General features: G+C 35.2%; 1 protein-coding gene across 3 annotated transcripts in view; it reads right to left on the reverse strand.

The window, feature by feature from the left end:
• The window catches only part of LOC145661609 (protein no-on-transient A-like), a 188,528-nt gene that overhangs the window by 119,265 nt on the left and 44,200 nt on the right, over positions 1 to 25,063 (reverse strand). For 2 of the 3 annotated variants that reach the window (XM_081726934.1, XM_081726937.1), the window contains exon 10: positions 17,102 to 17,133. In XM_081726934.1, coding sequence (XP_081583060.1) covers positions 17,102 to 17,133 — 32 coding nt within the window. Of the gene's footprint in view, positions 1 to 8,599; positions 9,199 to 17,101; positions 17,134 to 25,063 lie in introns of those variants that run through there. The other variant, XM_081726932.1, reaches the window with a different exon arrangement.

Raw genomic sequence — 25,063 nt, forward strand, 5'->3', positions numbered from 1 at the left:
TTTACCTTTATCCACACGTTTATCTTAAAACCTCATATTGTAAGTTAGACCTCATAACCTCTGCTGTTACTGAATTTAAACAAAATGCAGAACAGTACTCTTCTATTTTACATTTAATATACATGCATTTGAAACAAATTATTAACTGGAAAAGTAAGCTTCTATTGATTATCTTTAGCAAGTGGAGAATTTGACATTAATGATACACAAATATTTCTTAGCATTTAACAACCACAATTTCCACTCGGCTATCACCTACGAAAAACAATGCGGAATACTTTCTCTTCTGTACATTCGCAATTAAGTTTTCACCTAATGATACATCCAGAAAAATTTTTATACGCAGCTAGAAGAAAAAAATAACTAGTCTTAGACATTTCACCTGCTGTTTGGAATACTGATTCTTGTGAATTTAAACATTACAGCAGATACCAAACTTGTGGAATGATTTTTTAAGGCGCCTTCTTTTGAACAACTTACTTCGGCTGCTTTTTCATCATGAATGAAGACTACTTTCAGGAATATATATAAAATAATTTTCGAAGGAAAAAATATGTATCAAGCTGTATATACGAGAAATGTTGACAAGATTTTCAGCAATTCAATAGGTTTTTCATACTATGCCATTTCAGTTCGCGAAGATAATGCGCTAGGTAAGTACAACCAACTTACAAAATAACAGGCACCTTAATATCTGTGTCGTGTACCAGGGGAAGTTTCACGGAATGAGACAAGTAGTTTTATCAATTTACCCTAACTATTTGACTACCGAAACAGCAAAATCAAGAAACTAGTGATTTATTTTCTGTTTGTACCGTATAATAAGTTGCGTACATTGAACTACATTAACCAGTCCTATCAAAAAATTCATACAAACTATTTCCTCGAAAGTATTGGGTCTTTGACATTATTGTTCACTGCATTCTACACTATCCAATTTTTATTACTGGTAAGATTAGTGTAACCTAAGATCATTTGAGTTGCCCAACTGCAAATGAAGTCTTGTCCAGTTTACAAAATTTAAGTTCTTTTTATCTTAATTATTACGCCTACAAATAAGTTCTGTACAATGTAAATTAAATACACCAACATGTTAAATGTGATAAATTAGCTGAAATTAAATATTAACAATAGTATCAAACACGGTACTAGTATCATAAACTGAAACATTCTTAGAAAACAAAGTACGAGAGAAATCTTGAAATTGGGAGCCTCATCTAAACACTCCGACAGATTTAAACAGACATACGAGTAAATATCAAAAAGGGTTTATAATTATCATTAAGGCAGTTTAGAACCAACCATGACTAAAATGATTCAATTTTTTTTAATGAATTTGAGCACGCAAGAGTATCCACTTAAGAAACTGTAGTTAGTGAACAGTATAATCTTTCAATAAGAAAAAAAAAAAAATATTTCTAGTTGATATTACTAGAAGTTTTACACTGTAATGCTATGTCAATTACAAACTACGGTGCAGTTTTTTCATTGCTGGATGCATATTTTAAGTTCCCATAAAAAAAATAAACTGATGTAAAATTTGCAAATATTTTTCGAATAGACAAATAAATCCACGGAAAACAAGTCAGTTTATGAGGTTTTAAACTGAAGCCTTCCGAGAAATTTCTTAAATCATTTTTTTTTTTTTTTTTTTTTTCAATTTCATGCTCAGTTTCTCCCATTCTCAGTATACTGAACATGAAAACTGGAGCTGGTTAAAACTGGTAACAGGTAAATATGACCACTGATAATTTTACAGGTACACCGGTATAACTTGTACCTTGTCAATACTTCTATACGCTTTTCTGTCATACCACCCATCCTGTCTTCTACTCAGGGCGGAACGCCTGTTTCTATGTTACACTGTCCAATCTGATAAGACTATTGGAACTGGCATTTTCGTACTTTGTTCTTGTCGAGATTTTTCTGCATTCAACGTGAAGTATTAGCAAATAGTCTGTTCCAAACGTATCTATGTTAAGAACCACACGTAAAATAATCTCTAACCTTTCAGAAGAAAGCTAAAAATGCAAACGATTAGACCAACTTTTGGTTGATGAGCAGAAATTTTCCAGTCAAATAATTCTGAATAATTGGTGTATGTGGTCTACGAGTTCGCCTCCTTGCGAAAATTACATCCATAACTGACTGACTTTTTTTTTTTTTTTTTTTTTGAAACAATCTTGAGTGTTGTTGAAAATTCAGTTTACAAGGGAAAAAACATTTCCTGTACTGCACACACACATTTCGGGTAAGTCGACAAAATCTGACCGAATAACGTTGTCTTACCACCATGCGTCAAAGTCAATATAATAATGTTAACTGACTATTGTACGCCATGATTGAACGTCCTTTGTATTTACACCCGAATTCACAGTTTCAAGTACACAAGATGGATCATGATCCCTTGGCATCTGTTATCCTATCTTGTACTTCAGGCGAAGTTTAAATCGTATTTCATTGGAATTTGGCCCTCAACTTTTAGCTTGCTTCATTGATCGCAAATGTTGCAGCAATAAACAAAAATTGATTCCAGCAATGACAATATTTCTTTTATACGTAAGACTTCACATTTAAAGGAAAAAAGAAAAAAACTCGTTGATATAACCATAGATTTCACCTTAGACCTAGAGTAGTAGTAGCTCCTCTAAGAGTTTGGGTACTAAACCTCACAACCACAATCTAGTGTGGCCAAAACCTTGCGGGATGGAATTTCTTCACAGCGATTTCTTCAGTGTAGAATGTTGAAAATATCCCTGCATGTATATACACTAAAAATAGCATATACAGTTAAACCTCCATTAAAAAACTTTTTTTTTTTTTTTTTTGTCCTGGAAAGAAAATGGATTATTACAAGATAGATCCTTTATTTCATGAATCGCCCCCTCCCCGCAACACGTTTCTTTACCTTCTTACAACGTACAAGAACTAACATATTAACAGAAATTCGCCTTTCTGGAATTAACAACGTATCTGGGTACGGTACAATAGACAGAAAAATCGTTTCACGTCGTTCAGCCGTTTTCAGGTGCTGACGGACAACGTCGATTTAACTGAACGAAGTTATTTTCTAAACTTAGTATCGTGATAAATTGCATTTTTGGCTTAAATTCTGAACCCCGGTATCATTCACAGTTCATTCATCATATAATTTAACAAACAGGTTCGTTAGGAAAGATTTGTCCAAATTTGGGTACATTCTAAGATTATACATAGTGAACTATTTTAATACATCCACGGGAACATCTAGAACTACATACCGAATACAGAAGTCGACGAAATTTGATCGTGTCGAGGAAAATCATCCAACGATACTGAACTTGACCGACCCCTTCAGCCCTTGGGGGTGGAACAAGGGGGAACTTTGAAATCTTTAATGGTAACTACTAGTTTTTATTCGAGTTCAATTTCACACACAAAAAAAAAAAAACCTTGACAAACCTCAAACCCCTAACCCTTGGAAATGGGATGCAATTTTGAAATCTAACATGGGATTTTTAGTTCTTATTCATAGATTCTCGAGAGAAAGTTACATTAGTCCGACCTACGATTAACACCCCATCCCCTGACGGTGGAAGGTCAACTTTGAAATCTTTATTGAGAACCCTCATTTCCTATTGGTTCCGTACACAAGCACTTTGTAAAGCTGACCACGCGAGATTTTGGGAGGCGAGGTTTCGCTCACGCGAGATTCTGTCCGTATATCTCTCGAATGTTTCTTTCGGCATCTAAAAAGACTATCTGTCCGTATTTATACACTGTTCCCGATAGCTCCGAAAGATTTTGAGACCAAAGGTTCAATACCACGAGGAATTGTCGAATGGTTTTCAGCATAAACATGGACTAAACACGTAGCATCTGAAAATATTTTCGGCCCTATTGAACATGGTTTTAGAATGTTAGTTTAGACAACGCTGAAGATCTCATTAATAAAACTTCTTTTCGGAAGCTTATATCTTTCTTCAAAATAGACTAACAACCCGAGAAAAAGCTTATTACATTAGTTCCACCGTATATCATCGAAACATACTACCTGTAAGTGTCACAAATTTAAACATATCGTCCGCGTTCAGGCACAAGTCACTAACTTCAAAAACACCAATGGAGTTAGGTACTTCTTCCAGTACGATGGCGATACAGGTAAAAATACGACGTTCTAACATTGTCAGGCTAGATGTAGCAGGTAAAATTGTGATGCTAACTGTAGTATCCTTAACAATGTAATCTGTTACATCTAGCCTCGTAATATGTATCAGAACGTCGTATTCTTCGCCTTGTATATCCTCGTACTGGAAGAAGTTCCTCAGTCCATTCGTACGTTTTGAGAGTTAAGTGACTTCTGCCTGAACGCCGACGATTATAATGAACTGATTAGGGTGATGCAAATTAGAACTGAAGAAAATTTACTTACTCATCAGCAATGAATGTGTAATAGAAAATAGTTCATGTTCATGATCCTCCATAATCAAAAGACTGTTTCCATCCAAGTCCAATGAGTGAGTAGAATCCATATGGCAAAACTCGTAACAGATTGACAGGGTTTTATACAGAACTTAATTTAACAGACAGTCTGCCCTTCAACCATGGGTTCTATGACAACCAGTACTTCACGGCTGTCAAAGTTTCCATTGGAGTAAACTTCACAGGTGCACAAAGGGTATTTTATTAAACTCTTGCTAAGACGCTTTCCACATGCCAGAAGTCCATAGGGCTGACATCGGTACTACTCATTGAAATGGAGTATCATTAATGATTTAGATGCAACTGAACGCTTTATTTTGATGCAATTCCACTGTGTGTCTGCTCTGTATAGTGAGGGATTTTGTTGTAAATATCCTTCAGAACATTCCTGATATGTAACGCTGATTTTCACTTTGTTGGCAAACGCGACGTAGCTTTAATTTTCTTCTGTTATAAAATCGCGTGGATAATTTTAGATGCACTGATGAACTATTTCGTCTTTCCCAATCCATACTTCTCTACATGATTACTCCACATCTGACCACAATCTGTTAAAATATATTCACGTTTCATCTAGAATGAGTATAACTTTCCATCTTCCAACAGGTTCCATTTGTACAACTTTCTGCAGATTTCCGTTGTGTGCCTCAACATTAGCTTTATGGATCCCTTGAAACTACGTCCACTTGAGAGTAACAAGTGTGTAGTTTGATGGATGGTTGAGACACGGAAACAGGCGGCCATAGCAAACTGCGTCGGATTCTCCAACATCAACAATATCCCAATTTCGCACAACACTGATGGTATAAGCTTCATTGGGGTCAGTTTCGGGTAGCTCAATCTGTTAAACCGGTACACAGTTAAGGGGTAGTGGCGCTTTATATAAACATTATGGCACTCACTGCAGTTCAATAGCAAATCTATTCGTGGCAACTATGCTGGATCAGTTGAAGATTGCATCGGAAATGTAGCACACTATTTTCGGCGTCATTTGACTTCAACATGACTGCTTAGCTAGTAGACACCACACAACACTACCCCAATAGAGCAACTTCCTGCGCTACGCCGTATCATACTCTTCGCACTTTGTCCATATAGAAGCATATTAGCCTGTATTAATAAGGCTTGGCTCAGTAGGTTACTGATATGAATCATTTTACACCAAATCGACCAGTCCTGGAGGAAATTCAGGTATTACAGCTTTATTATTTCAAAGGTTAAAACCAAACTAACATGTGCTTTAATATAAAATTTGTCTAGCAGTTAAGCATAAGGTAGTCCAAATTCATCGGGAATTGTGTTATCGATAATCCGCAATAATGAAGAATTAGAAATGGTATCGAGATTTACAAGAAGGCCATTCAAAATTTTGACTAAATAAGCGCTAAGTGTAACGTTCGGACACCTTGAACGTGTGAATGAAAATCGCCACTTCATTACTGCGCTAGCCATGGAGTTGTTTGAAATATCCACGAACAGTACAGAGCATTGACATTAATTCCTATATCAAAACAAAATTTACAATTCTAATGTAAAGGAATAATTTTTGTGGCATGGACATTTTACTTCCGACAATCACAAAATTATGTCAGTATGACAACTTCCTAACTTACTGCATGCGACGGAAGAAATTTCAATGAATTTCGTTAGTGCAACACCCTAACACATCGCATATTAAGACTATCTCCTTCAAGAACTGTTCAATGTAATGCAGAATGATCCATATCTCAAAACATGTTGAACGGTGTATATCGCAACCATATCTAACGTTCTATGTCAAACATAGATTTTTTCTTTTTTATATCTCGTACTCAATTCGTGTATGTAAACTGTCTTGTCCTCCCTCATATTCTGTATAGAATGCCATTTCAAGACATTACAATCAATGAGACTGACAAATTATTTATTAGTATTAGCCAACCAAAAAATCGTATGGTTTCAATGTTAACTACGTAAGAGGCAGTACAAAGCGTATGTATATGTAGAATTTAAAAAAGCATATCTTAATACGTCTTGACTAAGAATACTGTCTTTTAGTATTTAAAAAAATCAAAATTTATCATGTCTCTGCTCTCTTATTATGAATTGAAGTTGGGCACGAAGAAGATTACAGCACCTTCAATATATATCAAGGTTCCCACTTATTTGACGAACTAATTCCCTGATGTTTCCAGGTATAACAAGTCAATTTACAAATTTCCAGGTCTAAGATCAAAGATAGAACCTAATCGGACGATCCATATCAAAAAGCCATTACTCGCTGTATCTTACTTATTTTGTTCTATGGAGATCAAGGCTCAATCCGAAAATTGTCAATCTGAACCAATTCCAGACTGAACAGATGATCGAAGGAGACAACCTACTCTTCGGAAGCTGAAAATGAAATAAAATGAAATCTTTCAGTTTTACGTCCCACGCTTATGCCGGTTAGGCTAAAGGAGACTGATGAGTGAAATGAACAAAGTGGGAGGAAACGGGAGAACCCCGAGAAAACCCACGAGCACAGTCTTCGGAAGCTGAATCCATTGCAAAAATCTACCGTTTATCCTCTGCGAAATCAGTATTCAAACCGGTAGTAAGCTTCTACCACTTCCGTTTCGGTAATGTGTTCCGGGTTGTGATGGTATGTTCCTTCCGCTTGTCGCTATATTACCACTTTTGTTCTATGGTTCTAAATGCTGAAGCCGAAAATCGTTAATTTGAACCACTTCCGGTGTGGATAGAGGGCTAATGAAGATGGAACCTTTTTCTTGGAACAATGAACAGATTGAAGAAAAATCTCTATATCGCTTACCATTTACTGTTTAAATCAGTATTGACATGGAATACTCACTTTGAACCACTTCTGGTTTTGGTACAGAGTTCGAGATAATCTTGGTATGTTGTATTTATAGTTACACGTATTATCCTGTTAAAAAGCTCTTCTTGCTATCTGTTAGTTTACGTTCTAAGGCGATAAATACTGAAACCGGAAATTAATCTAAACCCGTGTTTTTAATCCACTATACATGTAGTACATATACAGAGAAAGAAGAGAAGGAAAGAGAAAGAGGGAGAGAAAGTATACACCTGTATGTGTGTTTTGCAAAGCAACCTATTTTATAAGATTCTATCAAATAGTAGGTTAAGGCAAAACGGTAAATTAGTTCTGAGAAGTAAAAATCCGTATTTGAAATTCCCAGACTTTTCCATGTCCGTAAGAACCCTGATATACACTTATATGAAGGGTGTTTAAGAATACAGTGAAAGCAGAGCTCAACCCCGCCCCTTCTCGGAGTGGTAGTACTTGGAGACTCGTGCGAACGACCACTTAATGAATTTAAAAATAAGAAACTGACCAAAGCCATGCTTCCCTGGATACTTGTGGGGTTTCAAGCAAGCGACTAACAACTATCAAGTTACAATTATAAAGTGTACAAGAGGTGCAAATGGTTACTGTGAAGGGTACAAGAAGTACAAATTAACTGAAACTAGACAACGAACCAATTTGTCTTAGCATACGTTTCTCGCTCTTCTCCCATCGGAACGCTATTTCCTGCAGTTTTAATGTAGGATGAGAAATTGGTGTTGTAAAATTTCAATACGGTCGTATTAGCTTGGGGACCTAACTATCGGGTTGCTCGTCTAGTCCAGTAAAGACAACCAGCAGTGGTCAGGGGGGGGGGAATAATATTTTTAGGGCAACGCTCGCCATCACCGTGGATAACCGTACATTTAAAAAATTGGCTAGTAACACATCTTTGTATTCTTCAGTCGCTTCACCACCCGACTTCTTTTCCTGGTCCTCGATAAATATGACGACCAGGTATGATCTTACGAACGAGGTCTGCCTTATTCGTCTAACTGCTTGTCTGTCGTTGCAGATTGACACGCAATTATTTCCTATAAATCTGCCATTGTTACCAACGTAAGAGTTCACTTTTATCTCATGCGCACACGAAATCTTTTGGTTGGCTAATATAACACTGATCAGTTTCAAGTAAGAACTTTCTTCTTTAAGTTTGTATGCTAACTGACAGATGGTATCCTCTACCTACATGTAGGACTGTCTCCTATCTAAAGATTGTGAAACCATAACTTAACCTGAGTTAAGATCAAATTTCCTGATAACAGGGTTGCAAAAAAAATTACCACCATCTATATGTATTTACGACATTTATTAAAATTTTGATATATTGGAATACACTTTAATTTGTTACTATTTATGAGATGCATATATATATATTTAATACCATCAAATGTCCATGGAATTCCATACAATAAAAATTACGTTCACAGTATACTAATACTGTGTTTAACATCCGCACAAATCTAAACATTGAATAGTCAAAATCCTATAAAACAGCTTAAATGAACAATGTGCTTTAAAAGTGGAATATCTTCAGCATTACCGGCTTCACAAAATAGAAAACAAAAATCGTTCTATGCATCAACACTGCTGTGTTCTCTAGGAAAAGTACGTCCTTATTTCCCACGAACTTCATCTGACATCCACATTAAATGAGTTCCATTTCTGCACCTTTAATATCTCCTCCTCTTCGATGGATAGTCATCTTGTCTCCTTTCACTTTGTCCCCAGCGCCCACGAGGACCCCCTCCCATATTTCCTCTGCCGCCAGCATCGGAAATATCTTCCATTCCCACACCCCTCATGTCACCTCTTCCTCCCAAACCGCCAGCTCCCTGGTCATAACGACCTTGTCCACGGTCGTATGCATCCATAAAGGATTTTGGATCCTTCACAAAATGAAATTATGAGATCATGAAAATTAAATATTCATATTGTTGAAGAATTCACCATGGACCGAAGAAGATGCATGTGCGCACCCAGATTCCAGCAGCATCAAAAATACATAGAAAGAAAAAACGGGAAAATTTTCCTGTTAAAATGATGCAAGGGGAAACTGATGAGATTCAGTGTTATAACAAATTACTAACCTGTATTTCACATACAATACATTACTTGGGTATCATCCCTGAAACCACTATATTTTTAATTTAAATAAAACCTTTGTTAATAAGGCGTGAGGAATTCAAATATTAAAAAGCACAAACATTGAACGTACTGGCACATTTTATGAAATACAACGAATCAGCCTATTTATGTTTAACAGTAGCCGACTACTACTATGTTAATGCTGAATTTACGCAAATACTGACAGTAATTACGCCGATATATGCATTACTTACGTAGGCTGAATGACAGCTAGCACCGAACACAAATAACGAAACATTGTGTATTATCATCAATTGTTCGGAGACAGAATGTCCAAGGGTCTCCTCCGCTAGTTTTTATTATGTTCGTTATTTGAAGCTTCTTCACAAATTATGAACATACAACCGACCTATTTCCACGAACATAATTTAAGATAGTTAAACTATACATAAGTTATTTAGAACGCTATGAAAGTTATTAATACGCGAACCAGAGCTTAAATTCGTTAAAAGATCAGGATACTCTACGGAAAAAAAAAATTAAAATTACTACAAATTTCTAACTTGTTTCACGACAGATTTTATATACTACTGAAGCTTTGGATTTTAAAGAAACTTATCTGTTTCTCATTTGTTCGCAATAACGCAATAGCACAACTATAACCTATCATAGGTTCTACAACTTATGTCGACCGCCTCAACACACATTTGCTATAATGAAAATTCCAACTGTCCTTTAGACTTCAAATTTATGTAAAATTGCGGTGTAAAAAAATAATTTCATCAGTAGTGAATTCCGAATATGTTAAAGTTACACTAACGTGCTTCCGACGCTACTGACGGAATCCTGTGTCTAACAGGATAGATATCTGCAAGAAATATCCTTATGAACTACGTAGCCATGTAGAGAATTTCATATGCCCGACTTGCTGTATATAAAATACTCTTGTTTCTATCTTAAAACTGCAAGTCTGAGATTAAACCCATTTTCAGATCTTTATATGCCATCGGAGGTTTCACACTAGTCAGTTACATTGTGTTGTGTACAGTTTCCGACAAATTTGCAATTGAGTTTCCCCTATAAGAAGTTCGAGGCAATGCCTTTTTACACAGACATGGGTAAGCGAAAAATTTGCGAACTTCATTGGTATATTTTAATATCCTATTTATATATATTATATTATAATTTTAAATCCGGTATATAACATACATATAGACAAATGATTCTGCACACAAACGCACTGTGTAATCAAACATTTAAATTTTATGCAGTAACCTTCTCTTGAAACAACACGCCGAATTAAAACGCTCCAAGTAATTTTGAACTGTTGGATATTATCATCTTCATAATATGTGCAAAAAAATTTGTTTCCTACACTAATATTACGAACTATATAAATCGCAATGATTTAGGTTTATCTTTGCATTACTTCACGTCGAACATCACAGTGGGACCCGATGAGGCACTGCATTGTTCTCCCGGATGGAACCACAAACCGTACATTTAGGCATGGAAATTCTCGTAAATACTGAACCATCAATTGCGGCAATTTAATGAGCAAGACTAGTTGAACTTAGCCTTATCGTGTTTCACACATCAGCCAGAATCATTCATTAAAATTTCTGAACACTTCCATTAGGAAAAAACCACGAAAACTACCATGATACAAATAAATGCCTCCATAATGGCCAGTTTATTTTATAGCTGCTTTTAGGAAAACTAGGACGAAGGTCCTACGCTGGCATTCCCTTCTTAATCCTTAACGACATATTTTTTCTTGCATAGACTCTTAGCAACATCCGAAAGAACTAAATACAGTTCAACAAAATCTTTTTCAAGATTTTACCAAGAAGAAATTTTAAATCAGAGACTTCTATACAGTCAGCAACAAATTTAGTTACCTCAACGTACTACCGAGCGAACAAACTACATATACTGACAAATTTTCTAATACATCAATGAAAATCATTTAAGGTTTTGTATTCTACTGCCTTTAGAATTCGTATTCGCACTGAATTGAGAAAATTAACAGGTAGAAATTTTGTTGCTTACTGTATATGTCCCAGGTATAGTATCTTAAATATACATAAATAAGCTTACTCAGCTACTTGTATGAGTGCAACACATACCATGACATTCTTACATTTAGAACAAATAGCTGGATTTTCAATTCCTGTTAATATGTATGGAGAGTTACCTGATAGTCAAGTTAGAAGAGAAAGTGATAGTGGTATCTCGAATAAACCGGCTATTAACTGAAATGTTTTGTTCTGAACGTGTTACGGAATATCTGAAGAAATTACGAAGTTTCCAAAGGATTGCAATATTTAAGTACTTCTGCAATGCCTGATTTATATAATTTATCAACGAAAACCTTTCCATGTTTAACCGAAAGAGCACGGCGAAGAATGAAAATACAAAATACACGCTTCCATGATTTAATCCTCGATCACTTATATTAGGGGCCAATAAAACAAAAATATCCTCCATAAAAGTTATTTAACTTAACTCCTTAACTTATGATAGCAATTGCAGCACATGATTTTGTACATAACGTGCAATATACTGACTTAAGGCACAAGAGTAGTACGTTTTGTCTATTATTAATCTTAACGCGATCTTTTTACAACGTTTGTAGAAAATTAAAGTTGCTAACAAATATGCGTACTATAATGCTTCTACTTTGTAATTAAATTTAATCGTGCAAAAATTATTTGTAATGTTTAACAGAATGCATAATATACGTATCACACTTCACCGTGTTTTTTAAAACTAAACAAAGCGAACTTGGACGTAAATTTTTGTAAGATCAGTTATCGATGTATGTACTTCAAAAAGTATCATCCAGAACATTCAGTAACAACAGCTAACTTAAAACAATTTATTTCTGACCATCTTTGCAATGAGCCAATAATACGGTTTGTCTTTTGAGTACGAAGTACCTTTTCTTCGCGCTGTCCAACAGCATTATTTGCGGGCGACTCAATCGTATAAATCAACATTCGAAATATGACCCCCTTATCCTGAAGTTTACACTTTACAAATCCTTCGGAGTGTTGTACGGAGAACTTCACGATCATTAATATCCTTACTAAGCAAAACTATTTTTTTAAAAAAAAATCAATATTATAGCTTAACAGCAATGATAGCGTGCAATTTGTAGCCAACAATTTACGTTCAGATTACTGTACATGTTTTTAGTTCTGGAAACTAATCTGGTATTGATCCCCTTTTATTATAGCTACAAATCCAAACAACTTTCTTATACCACTCTAACGTCGAGAAAACGCATGCTTAGATCATAATTCATTGATTAACAGGAATAAGAGTACTTATTAACAACGCTCCAATATACTTCCATGCAACATGTACCAACTCTGGCTAAAACTGAACAAGCAGCCTGTATCAAATTCATTCCATTCGAAATTCTCGTGTTTCCCGAACTTTAAAAATAATGCTTCAGATCAATTTATGATAATCTAGAGTTGTTTCACTCACGGAATATTCTGTTCCGAAGTGTTACCAATAAAACTTATCACTAACCACATTCAATTTGAGTGGTACAAAATTACAACTAGACCAACTACCAATCTATTTTCCAAATTAGCTTCATAACCTACCACAACTGCCTGTGAAACTGAAGATGGAAGGGCTAATATGTAGAAGCTTTCCTACTTGTGGATTGAACTTTAGGACTTGTTTACGAAATTAACGTGAAATTTGGATTTGGTCTACTTGTATTTCCGGCCACATAAAAACATAAAAAAGTATGTTTAAGAACCATCTAAGCAACAAGATTCCAGAAAACATTGAAATTTTATATTGGGTATATGTACGAATGTACCCAATGTCAGTTTAGATAAATCACATACGTATCTAGACTGCGCGAGAGAAACAGTGTAAGTCACAAAATCACGTTTCCAGAAGTCGAGTTTTTATTCTCCCAAACATAATTATGTATCGCTTATACTAACAGTACCAAGATGCGATTATTCAACTCACGTTTAGAATTTATTTATATCAACTTGACCGGAGGTGGTGCATAACACAATCTCCAATTTTGACTTCTCATTTTGGACAATTTTTGATATACTGTTTCCCCCAACGCAGTCTACATATATGCACACTTAAATTCTGCAATTCTTTTCTCACTTTGTCGGACGTGGTATTAACTTTTGAATATAAAACATTTGAATGTTTTAATATATTAAAGGCAATTGTACAGATTCTGTAACCTAAAGAATGATTACATATGTTTCGTAGATCACGAAATTAAATTTCAGGACTCAGACCTGTAGCGAGATCCGAGTGACTGCTATTCTAAATCCGCGAATTCCTAAGCAGATGGCCAGAAATTTCCCGCCCTGGTCCAAATTATGGATTTTTAATGTGAAAGTATCACAAATTCATTTCCAACTTCAGAGAATTCTAGAAAATTTCGAACAGTTCCATCATAATGCACATTACGCACTACATTAGCATTCTTTTCTACGTATGTATCTCCCCTTTTGTATGTTTACTTATCTGTGTCCAAAAAACAATTAAGACTCACGAATTAGTGACGAATTGAATCGCCATTTTAAACTGAAAATATCAAAATATAAATTTAAAAAACTCAATTATTACTTTGCACATATCATGTACATATCTGAAATATATTACGTTAAAGCAATTCTAGTGACAACTAATACGTGCACAGTTCATTAGGTACATATTGTGGTAAAAAGGCACTGAAATCTACCTGGCACATGCAGTGGTTTATACTAAATTGTTTATATTATATAGATAAACTTTATCGTAATAAATTCGATAAAGGACGCGGAGATAAACGTACATTAAAAACAAGCACCTGAAACAATATACATAAATCCATTTCGGAGTTTGAATTTATCAAAATTTTAAAATTTTATGACAAAGCTGGAAGCATCTAACGTTTTGAAAATGCCACCATCCTATTCGTTTGATACGTTTTCAGAACAGCGTAAGTTTATTTACATATTTGCTTCTCAAAAAATGCACAATGGCTAAAGAAAAAAAAATTCAACAGTCTTCAAAAATATACTGATCTTTAGAATGGGCGAATTCTCTGTACTTTCATTCAACTATGATTCTGCTCATAACTGGAGAAAATACGAGAACTTTAATAGATAAAATAAATACTTAAGTCTTGAATGACAATTCATGAAGCGGAGAAGTACCACATTTTTGTATAGATCTAAACGATCAGATGATCCGCATATCATTCCAACCAATTTTAACTGAATACGCTTTTCCTATTCTGTATGTATCAAATTTGTTAGAAGGAATATGGTCGTATTATTGATACAAGCAAATTTTTCAAGCTGTAAGAAAATAGACACACAAGTTTTACTAACTATGGACAAGTTTAGCGTAAGCAATTTGATCTCAGGTGTTAAGGATGTAACACAGGGTCATTGTTTGTTTGTAATTTCATAACTTCTATTTCCCTGCCTTCAAAGATCATGAAACTCTCGAAAGAAAGGGTAAAATAATTCAACGTTCCATGGTTATGCTCTTTACAGTAAACGAGGCTTACGATTAATGGAAGTGAAGGATTGTTAAATTTTTCTGCTTTTCCCAACGGAAATGAACCCGAGTCACGAAGTACATTCAGTGTTTATGACATTCACCTCAACAAGGCTTATTAAGACTATAGTAGAAAATTGAGAGGTTTGAGAGATCACATTATTCAACGAGTATAGGTATTACTGGCTTTGTCGGAGAGCTTCTTCATGCGAAGATACTTTCTACATGTCTGTATTGGAAAAATCTTCTTCAATTAGGACATATCAAAGTATATATTATCACAAGATCGGCAACCATTATACTATCTACTATAGATTTTTTTGTCTTTTTATTTAGTTGCGCTCCGGAGACAAAAAAAAAAAGTTTTGTTCGTCAATTCTTTTCCTTTAAAAAATGCAACTGACTTATTGGTAATTTCTATTAGATATGTTTGCTGTCTGAAAACGTAAAAATGCTGGCTGAGGTAAATTCCATAAAGTAGATGCCCAATGAGTAGACAGGCCTGTTGAAAGGTTCTCATTGGTAGCATTTCACAACTATTGCTCACAATCAACGCTCAAATTCACAAATCATGTGATTCAAGTGTTAAAAATGCAGTAACTAACATTTTAGATATTACGAAGGTTGTACAAACAAGGTGGCATTTAAATCTTCAGTTCTTATGAAGTCAGATTGTAATACAGCTTCGGAAATTAATATGGTTTCTTGATTTTTTCTCTTTTCCAAATAGTACTTCTTGAAAATGAAAAGAATTATATTCCCAGAGCACAAATAGTCGTAATTCATTCCACTAATCAAGAGATCAATATACATGATGTATACAAAAGAATATCGGAATTGTAAGTAGTTCATGTAACCATGTAAGCAACCAGTGGCCTATAGTCTCCAGATGTGAAGTGCAGCTGTGAAAACAAAATAAGCTTCCTCACGCCGCGGGGCGGAGAAGCGTCATTTTGTTCAAAATGACATGCGAAATGCAATTTAGATTGTTACAGTTCAGTAAGCATTCAAATATATTTGGAACTGGTATATCCAACAACACTAGGAGGGGCGTAACTCCCGAGTCAAGAGAAATAACGGGAGTAAGCTCAAAATATCGCGAACAGCTCAAAGCTACGCTAAGGCTTCAAAGTCTTCCTCAACTAGTATGTGACTTTTCCTATTTAAAAGGCCGATTTTATGTCACCATTAGAAAGTCTTCTTAAGACTGGAGACGCTTCAAGTTGCTGCATTTATTCCAGAGATGCCGATAACAGCCTAGTATAAGGATTACTTGCTGGATATGTGCAATAGGTGCTCTTCTGTATGGAATATAATGTGGTTGATTTTTAACACTTCCATTTCATGTTGAGCCAATTTTATAAGGAAGATAACTCCGATATTCTTTTTTATACACTGTGTATCAGTAATTAAGTTTGTGTAACAATTTTTAATTCTAGGATAAGTACGGAAGGTCTTTGACACTAATATTAAAACCGTACTTTTAACCACTGAAATTCACTATTTACATCTTGTGCCCAAAATTCTTATGATTTAAGGTAAGGTTCCGAATAGAGAAGGGGTTAAACCATATTAATGTAGAGTTAAGTATTATTCAGATTCCGAATAATCCTTAAACTTGAGTACCACAGCATACACTGCTGTGCCAAAGTTCATCCTATTCCAGCAAGCTGTCAATGGAAATCAAGAAATTGCTTTTGTATGTAAAATCACGCTATTAAAGCAATAAATTATTCAAATTTATAAACAGTTACTCGTTAAGATTTCCATTTCTTAATTCCAAATAAACCTAAGGGCTTGTATCAGCTTTTCTTAACGAACTAAGCAATTTCTACATGGTTGTAATGTTTTCCCCACAAAATCCCCTTTGCAAGCACTGAATTAGAACAATTTGTTTGAAAATTACTGAAATGAAAATTTAAAAATAATTCTGCATGTTAACTTAATATGACAGTCGAGACAAGTTATTCCCTTATTACATACCAATCGTCCAATCAGTGAGCAAAATGCTAGTTGTCAAGGAGTTGTAAACTACGAAATAACCTGAATCACAAAATCCAGTTCCCGTTATATTTTAAAAAAGGTCAAGCAACGAAACATTACCAATGCACATAAACTATTTGCTAAAAATGAGCTTGTGAAAATTCAATACATTACCGGTGGCAAACTTCCTGCTCCCAATCCAGCTCCTACATACATAAAAAAGAATAAAAGTAGAATTAATACAAATATTAGTTTAATAAATCAGAACCAATCACAAATTTACTTATGCTAGAAGCATATGTCCTATATTTCCAATAAATTACTATTATAGTGATGTGGAAATATTGTGTGAAACTCTCCAACTTTCCTAACATAGGACATTCTTATGTATTTTGAACCTCTAAGAATTCAAAAAAATAAAGCTACTTGGGGCAAGCACAGGTAAAAAATGAGAAAAATGTAGCACATAAAATTGTCAAAATAATCAAGATAATATATATTTTACTGCGTGACGCTCAATGTAGTACAGAGTTTCGTGAAATGTTTTGGAAGGCGAGGGAAGGTCACAATGCCTCATCCACAAGTCGAAGACCAAGAAGTGCCTCAAAGAACTGAGTATCATTAGGCTGCTCAAATTTTCTAACTGCTAGATTATAGAAATAAAAATTTGCTGGTTTACGTACAGTTGAAAATTATAACACGCTTACGAAGTACGAGGCTCCTCCTGAACTCGCAAACAAGAATCATAAAAGCTAGCTAGCTTTCTGTGAAAAAAATATACTGACTTGACTGTCGAGATTTGGAAAAAAAAATAAATCCTGATGAATGACTTTCTTCGTCTGAATTACACTTATGCCAAAACGAGTGTATAGTTACCCTATAGCTATCCCCACACTTCTCAATACACTTGTGTAAAACATTCTGAAAATATTACATAGGGTTCATTTAGCTACGGTGATTTATGCGAGTTATCAAAAATCACAAGAACCAACTGAGTTCTTGAATGATGAAGTCTTCCTTTGAAAAAGATGGCGAGTCTTCATGCAATACGGGGCTTCACGTCATACAGTAATTAAAAACTGTATGGTTTAAGTGTTAGTGTACTGTGCTTTGACTATGAGTATCGATGAGCCAATAAATTTATTATGTCGTGATGAGTAGTGGACATGAACAACTTCCTACAAGTCAACCTTCAGGTATTCTTTTGTTCAAACTGCAGTTTAAATGTAGTAGTGTTAATTCTTTTCACGCACACGACGTACAGAAGGTTGATCGGTTTATATCCGACGTCGCTGTTACCTGTATACTTTCGCCTGAAACAAAACCAACGTCATTATCTGTGTGGTGCCTCAGCTTGCAGAGTATCACTGGTGATAGTGAAATGCAGCCAGAAGTGACCAGTTATTGCGAACGGTTCTTTTCCACGCACATTTTTCGTACAGCCGAATAGTCGGAAAAGTAGTTTATCCCTTGGAGTGACAAGCTAGTAATATAGTGGCCACAGGCCTACACACAAACATTCACCAACAAAAGGTCACTCCGTTACCACTGAAAGTGTCGCCTCAGCTATTTCGTAAAATTTGTCGACTGCCAGGCCAGGAGAATTTACCACACCATGTTCAGAAATCTTACGCAATCCACTATCAACCACATCATTCATCCCAGTCGTGGCCTGGTACATAAGGGCCAGGTTATAACTTCCGTGCCACTGCTGAATGTAAGAAATTGCCGTGAATTCAACGAGAGAGATTTATCAAGGTCAAAATGGACAATTGTTACCAGTCGATGAGGCCTACACATTTATCTCACGAATAATGGTAATTTTGGCAATTACGTACCATGACACCTTCCAAGAGATGTACAGAGCTTTATCACCACCAATGTAGAGAAAGCCCCCCCATCAAGAAATTATGACTGTTTGGATTCGGTTAAAATTCCATGAGCTGTAGACCTACAGCTTAAAGTGGGATCCAAACCATATGACCTTTCGCAGGAAATCTAACCTGGTCCTTTCTCGCCAAAAACTTGTACACTAACCGCTTAGCCTGAGGGAGGGCCAGCAATGTTACTGATCCGACAGAGGCCAAATGATAATGAAGTTTTTCATAGAGTAAGTAAATTTTGACGATGTAAATTTTAAATTTTGGGATAAACCGATCAACCTTTTATATTGTGTTGCGTAATTGATAGTGCTTCCCGTGCGAATTTTGTACAAGATTCCTTTCCTGAGATTCTCTCCTTTTTATTTATACGCGAGTGAGTTAGACTTTGGAAACTGGCATTCATATACTAATAGAAGCTAACATTTTGTTGAAGATGAAACCAAATTATGAGGAAATCATCACATTTTACTTATCTTTTATACAGAGAGGAGCATTTATGGTTCCTAGTCACCAAGCAACAAGAGGTATGAAGTTTCAAGGCAAGTGTGTTGACATACTTGTGAGAGCTTTTAGTAGTTAGCTTACACTGGGTCAGATTTTTTTAGATGTAGGGAATCAATTTTTATGGTGCTGACGAAAGTTATTTTACATTACCAAAATAAAATTTGAAGGTGTTCTGTGGGCAAAATAATCTTTCTGTGGACATGTAGGAATACTCCTACATGAAATGAAAGATTCTTTGTAATTGGAGAAGATGGGAAACCTACGTGAGTGAAAAATAAAACTAAACCCCTCTGTAGTATGATGCAGCAACAAAAATGCTTGTATGACTGCTGCATTAATGAAAGAGTGGTTTTAATGCCAAAATGAAGATTAAAATCGGAAAGTGGTTTCCTTGACAATGCTACTTGACACCGAAAGATTGCTATAATCTGAAGTAGCTTGCTTCTCTCCAAATACTACCCATACATTGTGCCCATGGGTGTTATTTAACCATTCGAATCGAACTACAATCTGTATCTGATGCAATCCCGGATTATGAACAGTGAAGAAGCCAACAATTCGTACGGTTTGAAAAACTATTTGAAGTGATCTGTGTCCGTACCAGATGTCAACGGAATGACTTAGCAGTAAGGTAGGATTCAAGAGGATATTGTATTGAGAAAGGTTTTCGTACTATACGCTATTAGTCGGATTAGCTTAGCAGTAAGGTAGACTCAAGCGGATACTGTATATTGTGAAAGCAAGTTCTGAGAGGGAAATTGTACAATGACAAAAGAAGTGAAAATGTAACTAAAATATCCAACCTATTCTAAGAAACTTATTTCGTGTGAGGTAAAAACTTCAATAGAAGCGATGACAATTCATTACATCTTCGAATCAGTTACTGCTCTTCTGGTACACACAAATGCTGATAAATAGAAGCAACTACAAAACAAAGGTCCTTCAGAGTGTAAATGAGCTGATTCCCTTCGCAGCTGAGTCAAGCTCATTCCACATCTCCAATACCTATACTTAGTTACTGCATTCAAACACTTGGACAAGAAAAACTAACACACCTAGCGCTTAAATTACAAGTAAACGAAGGTTGATTGCAGTCTAATTTACAGGGTAGGGTAATTCAGTACAGTGAAACAAAATGCATCAGTGTAAGAATAAAATCAGTTATAAAGAAACAGATTTATTTACTTAAAACTAGTGTAAGTTAGGCTTGTAAGTAATTCTGTATACAATTTTGTATGTAAAAACTTGTCCGATTTGGAAAAATAACTGACTTTTGCACATGTTTTACTGTCTGATAAACTCCTGCAAATTAATCTAAGACAGCAGAATCCGATTTTAATGTGTGTCAAATTACAAGTCTTGCACATGAACTTTTCTTTACATCATAATACTGTACTGTAAGACTAGGCGAAATCATTTTACTTCACTTCTCAGTCGAGAGGGAAAAAATATGTACAAAGTAGTTTAGAAATACATAAAAACTGGTTTTCACAGATTGAAAAATATACCCGTACTTTTAGTTTCTAACGTGAAAGAATTGCTAACATTACATTTTGACTACCTTTTTATAAATTTAGCTATACACTTATTACATCGAAAACGAACAGGCTACAACTAATTACTTAACCCTTGCTCATTTATTTATATATATATATATATATATATATATATATATATATATATATATATATATATATATATATATATATATATATATATATATATATATATATATATATATATATATATATACATACACATACACGAGGCGCATCTCAAAAGAAAGGGCCGATATTTAATTGGAAACAGGTACGTAAGTTTAGCAACATTGTTTTATTGGATAAAAAAAGTACATATCCACTTTATTTTTCAACATACTCACCATTATTTTCCAAGCACTTTCTGTACCCTGGCACAAGTTTTTTTTATACCCTCTGCATAGAAGTTCGCCGCCTGGGAGTTCAGCCACTTAAACACTGCCGTTTTCAATTCATCACGTTCTTCAAATCTAAGATGAAAGCCACTTTTTTAGGTGCAATGTTGTTGGTGAAACCTCTGGAAATTCGATGTGTAGAGCGGTAATGGTGAAGCGACGATTTTCTTTAACTTTTTCATTCACTCGCTGCCCCAAGTCGTCAGTCTGAATGCTTGGTCTTCCACTCTTCTCTTCGTCGTGAATATTTGTACGACCTTCTTTGAATGCACGACACCATTGCCGTACCTTTCTTCACTCATTACATTGCCGCCGTACACTGCACACAATTTTCTCTGAATTTCAGCAGCACTGTCCTTCGGCATGAAGAAATCTAATCACAGAGCGGACCTCGCACCTGGCGGTATTGTGTATGCTCGCAGCCATTTTAACACGCTCCAGTCCACACGAAAACAAACAGATGACAGGTGAAACTATGGTTGTTTGATAGCGAATTGGACCAAGTGATGTTACTGCGCAAGCCTGATCGGTTCACTATTGCCAGTCACTTATAATAAAATATCGGCCCTTTCTTTTGAAATGCGCCATATATATGTAAACTTAGGAACCCTCAAAAGTACCATACCCCATCCTTCCAATTTCTTTCGTATCAATATATCATTGTACTCACCTTCAAAACTTGAAAAGAATTCTCTAATATAAAACTATTTTCACTAATTAGCTATCTTACCTGGCAAAAAAAAAAAAAAAAAAAAAAAAACACTTGACCTGAAAAACTTTTTAGAATTCAATAGTCAGCTGTAGCAGTCAGCCTTAGTGACTAAAAGGTTGAAAGTGAAATTACATTATGCAGGTAGAACTAGAAAAGGAACAGGATACAATGTATAAAAGTAACTTACAGGAGACAGTTCTCTAAAACACGCTTTAAACAGAAATGTAGGAAATAATTCATTATGACACTTTCATGCGCGTAAATTTCAGGTCTGCAAAAGCCGACTGTGCATGTGTCTATCAGTAGAGTTCAAAGATTTGAGCTTTTAATTTATGTAACTTACTTTGCCTCACATAACGATTAACTTTGAAGCTGAAGATTCCACGATATATCAACGTAGTCAACGTACGTTAAATTTATTATGATTTTTTCCCCCTATCGTAATGTTCAGCATTGACATAATACGTAAAGTACCGTACAGACCGTTTTTATAATCTTTATGTACACATGTCCAAAATTATTGTCGCATATCTATAAATATGTTGTGAGAATATAATTTGATAACGAATTCGCCCAGTATTTCTTACAATGTTAGTATGTATACAATCGGCAAAGATATGTATGTGGAAAATTTCATATCAAAAGAGCAGTAAATAAGAATAAAACGAAACAAACTTTCTTGTCTATTTAACAACATTTTCCTTTAGTCATTTCAATTTTCGTATTTATAATTCTTTTCCTATGAAAATTACCACAAATATACCTTTCCCGATTATACACTTAGTATCAATAATAAAAGCACCCTGGAAAATTATTAAATTACAGTGAAACCTGTCAACTTGGCAACCTGCTTATCTTGGCCTAGTTCGTCTTGAACCTGCATTTTTCCATAAGATACTCGTTACTACTCTATAAGTTGGCCACACTGAAGCAATGTTTACCCTATGATTATAATGATAAATTTACCTGCGTATCTTGGCCACGAAAAATAGTTTTGTTATTTTTCTTAACTCTTTCGAATTCCCATATGAGAGGCAGATGTTCTGTATTTGTGACTGGACACGAAGAAGCATAGATTCGCACGATTTGTTCTTGGAGATCAATGGCCAGAACACTACCCTCATAAAAGGGTGGTGAAGGAAGATGTGAAGAAAAAGCACGGACAGGGATTCAGGAAATGGTTGTACGTATTTGTTTACCCTGTCTGTTTTGGTAAAACCATTAGCTATATCGGCTCCTTTCATCAGTGGGAAGAGTTAGTAATTCCGGAAAATTCTCAAAGTTAAAGCTCAATTGTCATTTATTGGCACCTGACTGCATGTCAAAAGGTAGCAGAGGTTTTGAGATATGAATTCCCTCAAGATTTTCTCAAAACATCTTTTGCTCCGAGGGGAAACACTTCTAGCTCATTAACAAGAGGTAGTTAACTACAATATTAGAATGTGCATATCTGCAAAAAAGAATAAAGCAAATATGTCTAGAATGAACCACCATTCAGTAACAACTGAAAAGAAGTCAAATTGCATATGAATTTCTCAGTTTATAACTTAGCTATTCTTGTTTTCAATCTAAATCATTCAGTGTGCTATAATATCAATTTTAATAAACTGCGTGTACACACTTCTATTTCATGGTTGTTTGTGTTATTGTGTTTTCAATCCGAATAATCCAATGTACCAGTCTAGTTTTCAGGAAGAGAAAGGTATGCATATATATTAAACATACTATCAAGAGCGCCGATCCTGGGGGGACCGAGGGGGCCCGGGCCCCCAAAGCTCATGTGGCCCCTATTTGATTTATGAGTATACAATATTTGATATAATTTGAGTGCAATTTGACAAAATCTTCATATATATACCTTCTGCATCTGAATGCCCCCCCCCCCCCAAATTTACAGAGAAATCGGCGCTCTTGCATACTATAGTAATATTTTCTAGTACTGTATATTTTTATGATTACTCTATATACATTATTTATACGTAGCTGTCGTGCCACTGCTTATTAAAATTTTACAATCAAGTAATACTAGAAATCCTATTCTACAAATATACAATCACACTTATTTTCTGTAAGTTGGCCACTTTTCGATGGAACCGATGGTGGCCAACATAGACAGGTTTCACTGTATATTCTTACAAGAAGACAGTTATAGACATGCGACAGTAATTTTGGACATGTGTACCTAATTGAACTCTCCACTGATTATTATTGCGCTATAAAATATTTTAGAAGAGCTTGATTACGGAAAAACCTTAGTTTTGCTCACGCGTTTATTATTAGCAGAAATTCGCAATTGAATTTGGGTCCATCATTCGTGCTCTCACAACGACCGCATGTTTGTACGTAATCTGTCAGTTCGGGGGAAATTGCCTGCGTTGCTCAGTAAGGAAACTGCTTAGGGAAAGATACAAGTTTCTCAAGCGTCAACGACGTTGGCAATATTCAATTATTTGAATGTACTTTAATATCTAAGGCCAAAATTATAATGCACTAATTTGCAAGATTCTACAAGTATTATTATCGATGTATTAATTGGTAATAAAAGTCAATGCACTAAATTCACTAAAACAGGTAAACCTATAACTAGTGTTACCTTCCTTAGCAGTACAATGTCCATGAACATACGTACTAATGCACGTTTAGCAGTTCTTTTAAAAAGTTATAACGTATGGTACAAGTATAGGTACATTAAGGCATTGTGATAGTAATTTTATTTAGTATCTTTACGTAAATGGACATTGCTTTGGGTCACCAACGGACCTTACAAAGCGAATTTCATTCATTCTTAAGAAAAAAAAAAAAAAATGAGTATATAAACGCATGGCGACGTGACAGTGCTAATTCCTGGTATGGAAGTCAGTAGATTCAACAGGAATGCGTTCAAGGGGGAAGCAGCTCAGAAATTTACCCACGTCAAAATATTTTCCAAGTAAAAATAATTAAACTACTGAATTCAATACCAGGAAGCACAAATTTAAACGAATGTTATACCCATGAGTTTTCTGAATTATCTAGTGCTGATATCAAAAACTACACAATATTTGCGCGCTTACTATAGTTTTCTTTAGCCAACTATATATTAGTCCATGTGAACATTTTACAGA

This window comes from Thermobia domestica, chromosome 1 (assembly GCF_964235325.1).
Source record: "Thermobia domestica chromosome 1, izTheDome1.hap1.1, whole genome shotgun sequence".
NCBI lineage: Eukaryota > Metazoa > Arthropoda > Insecta > Zygentoma > Lepismatidae > Thermobia > Thermobia domestica.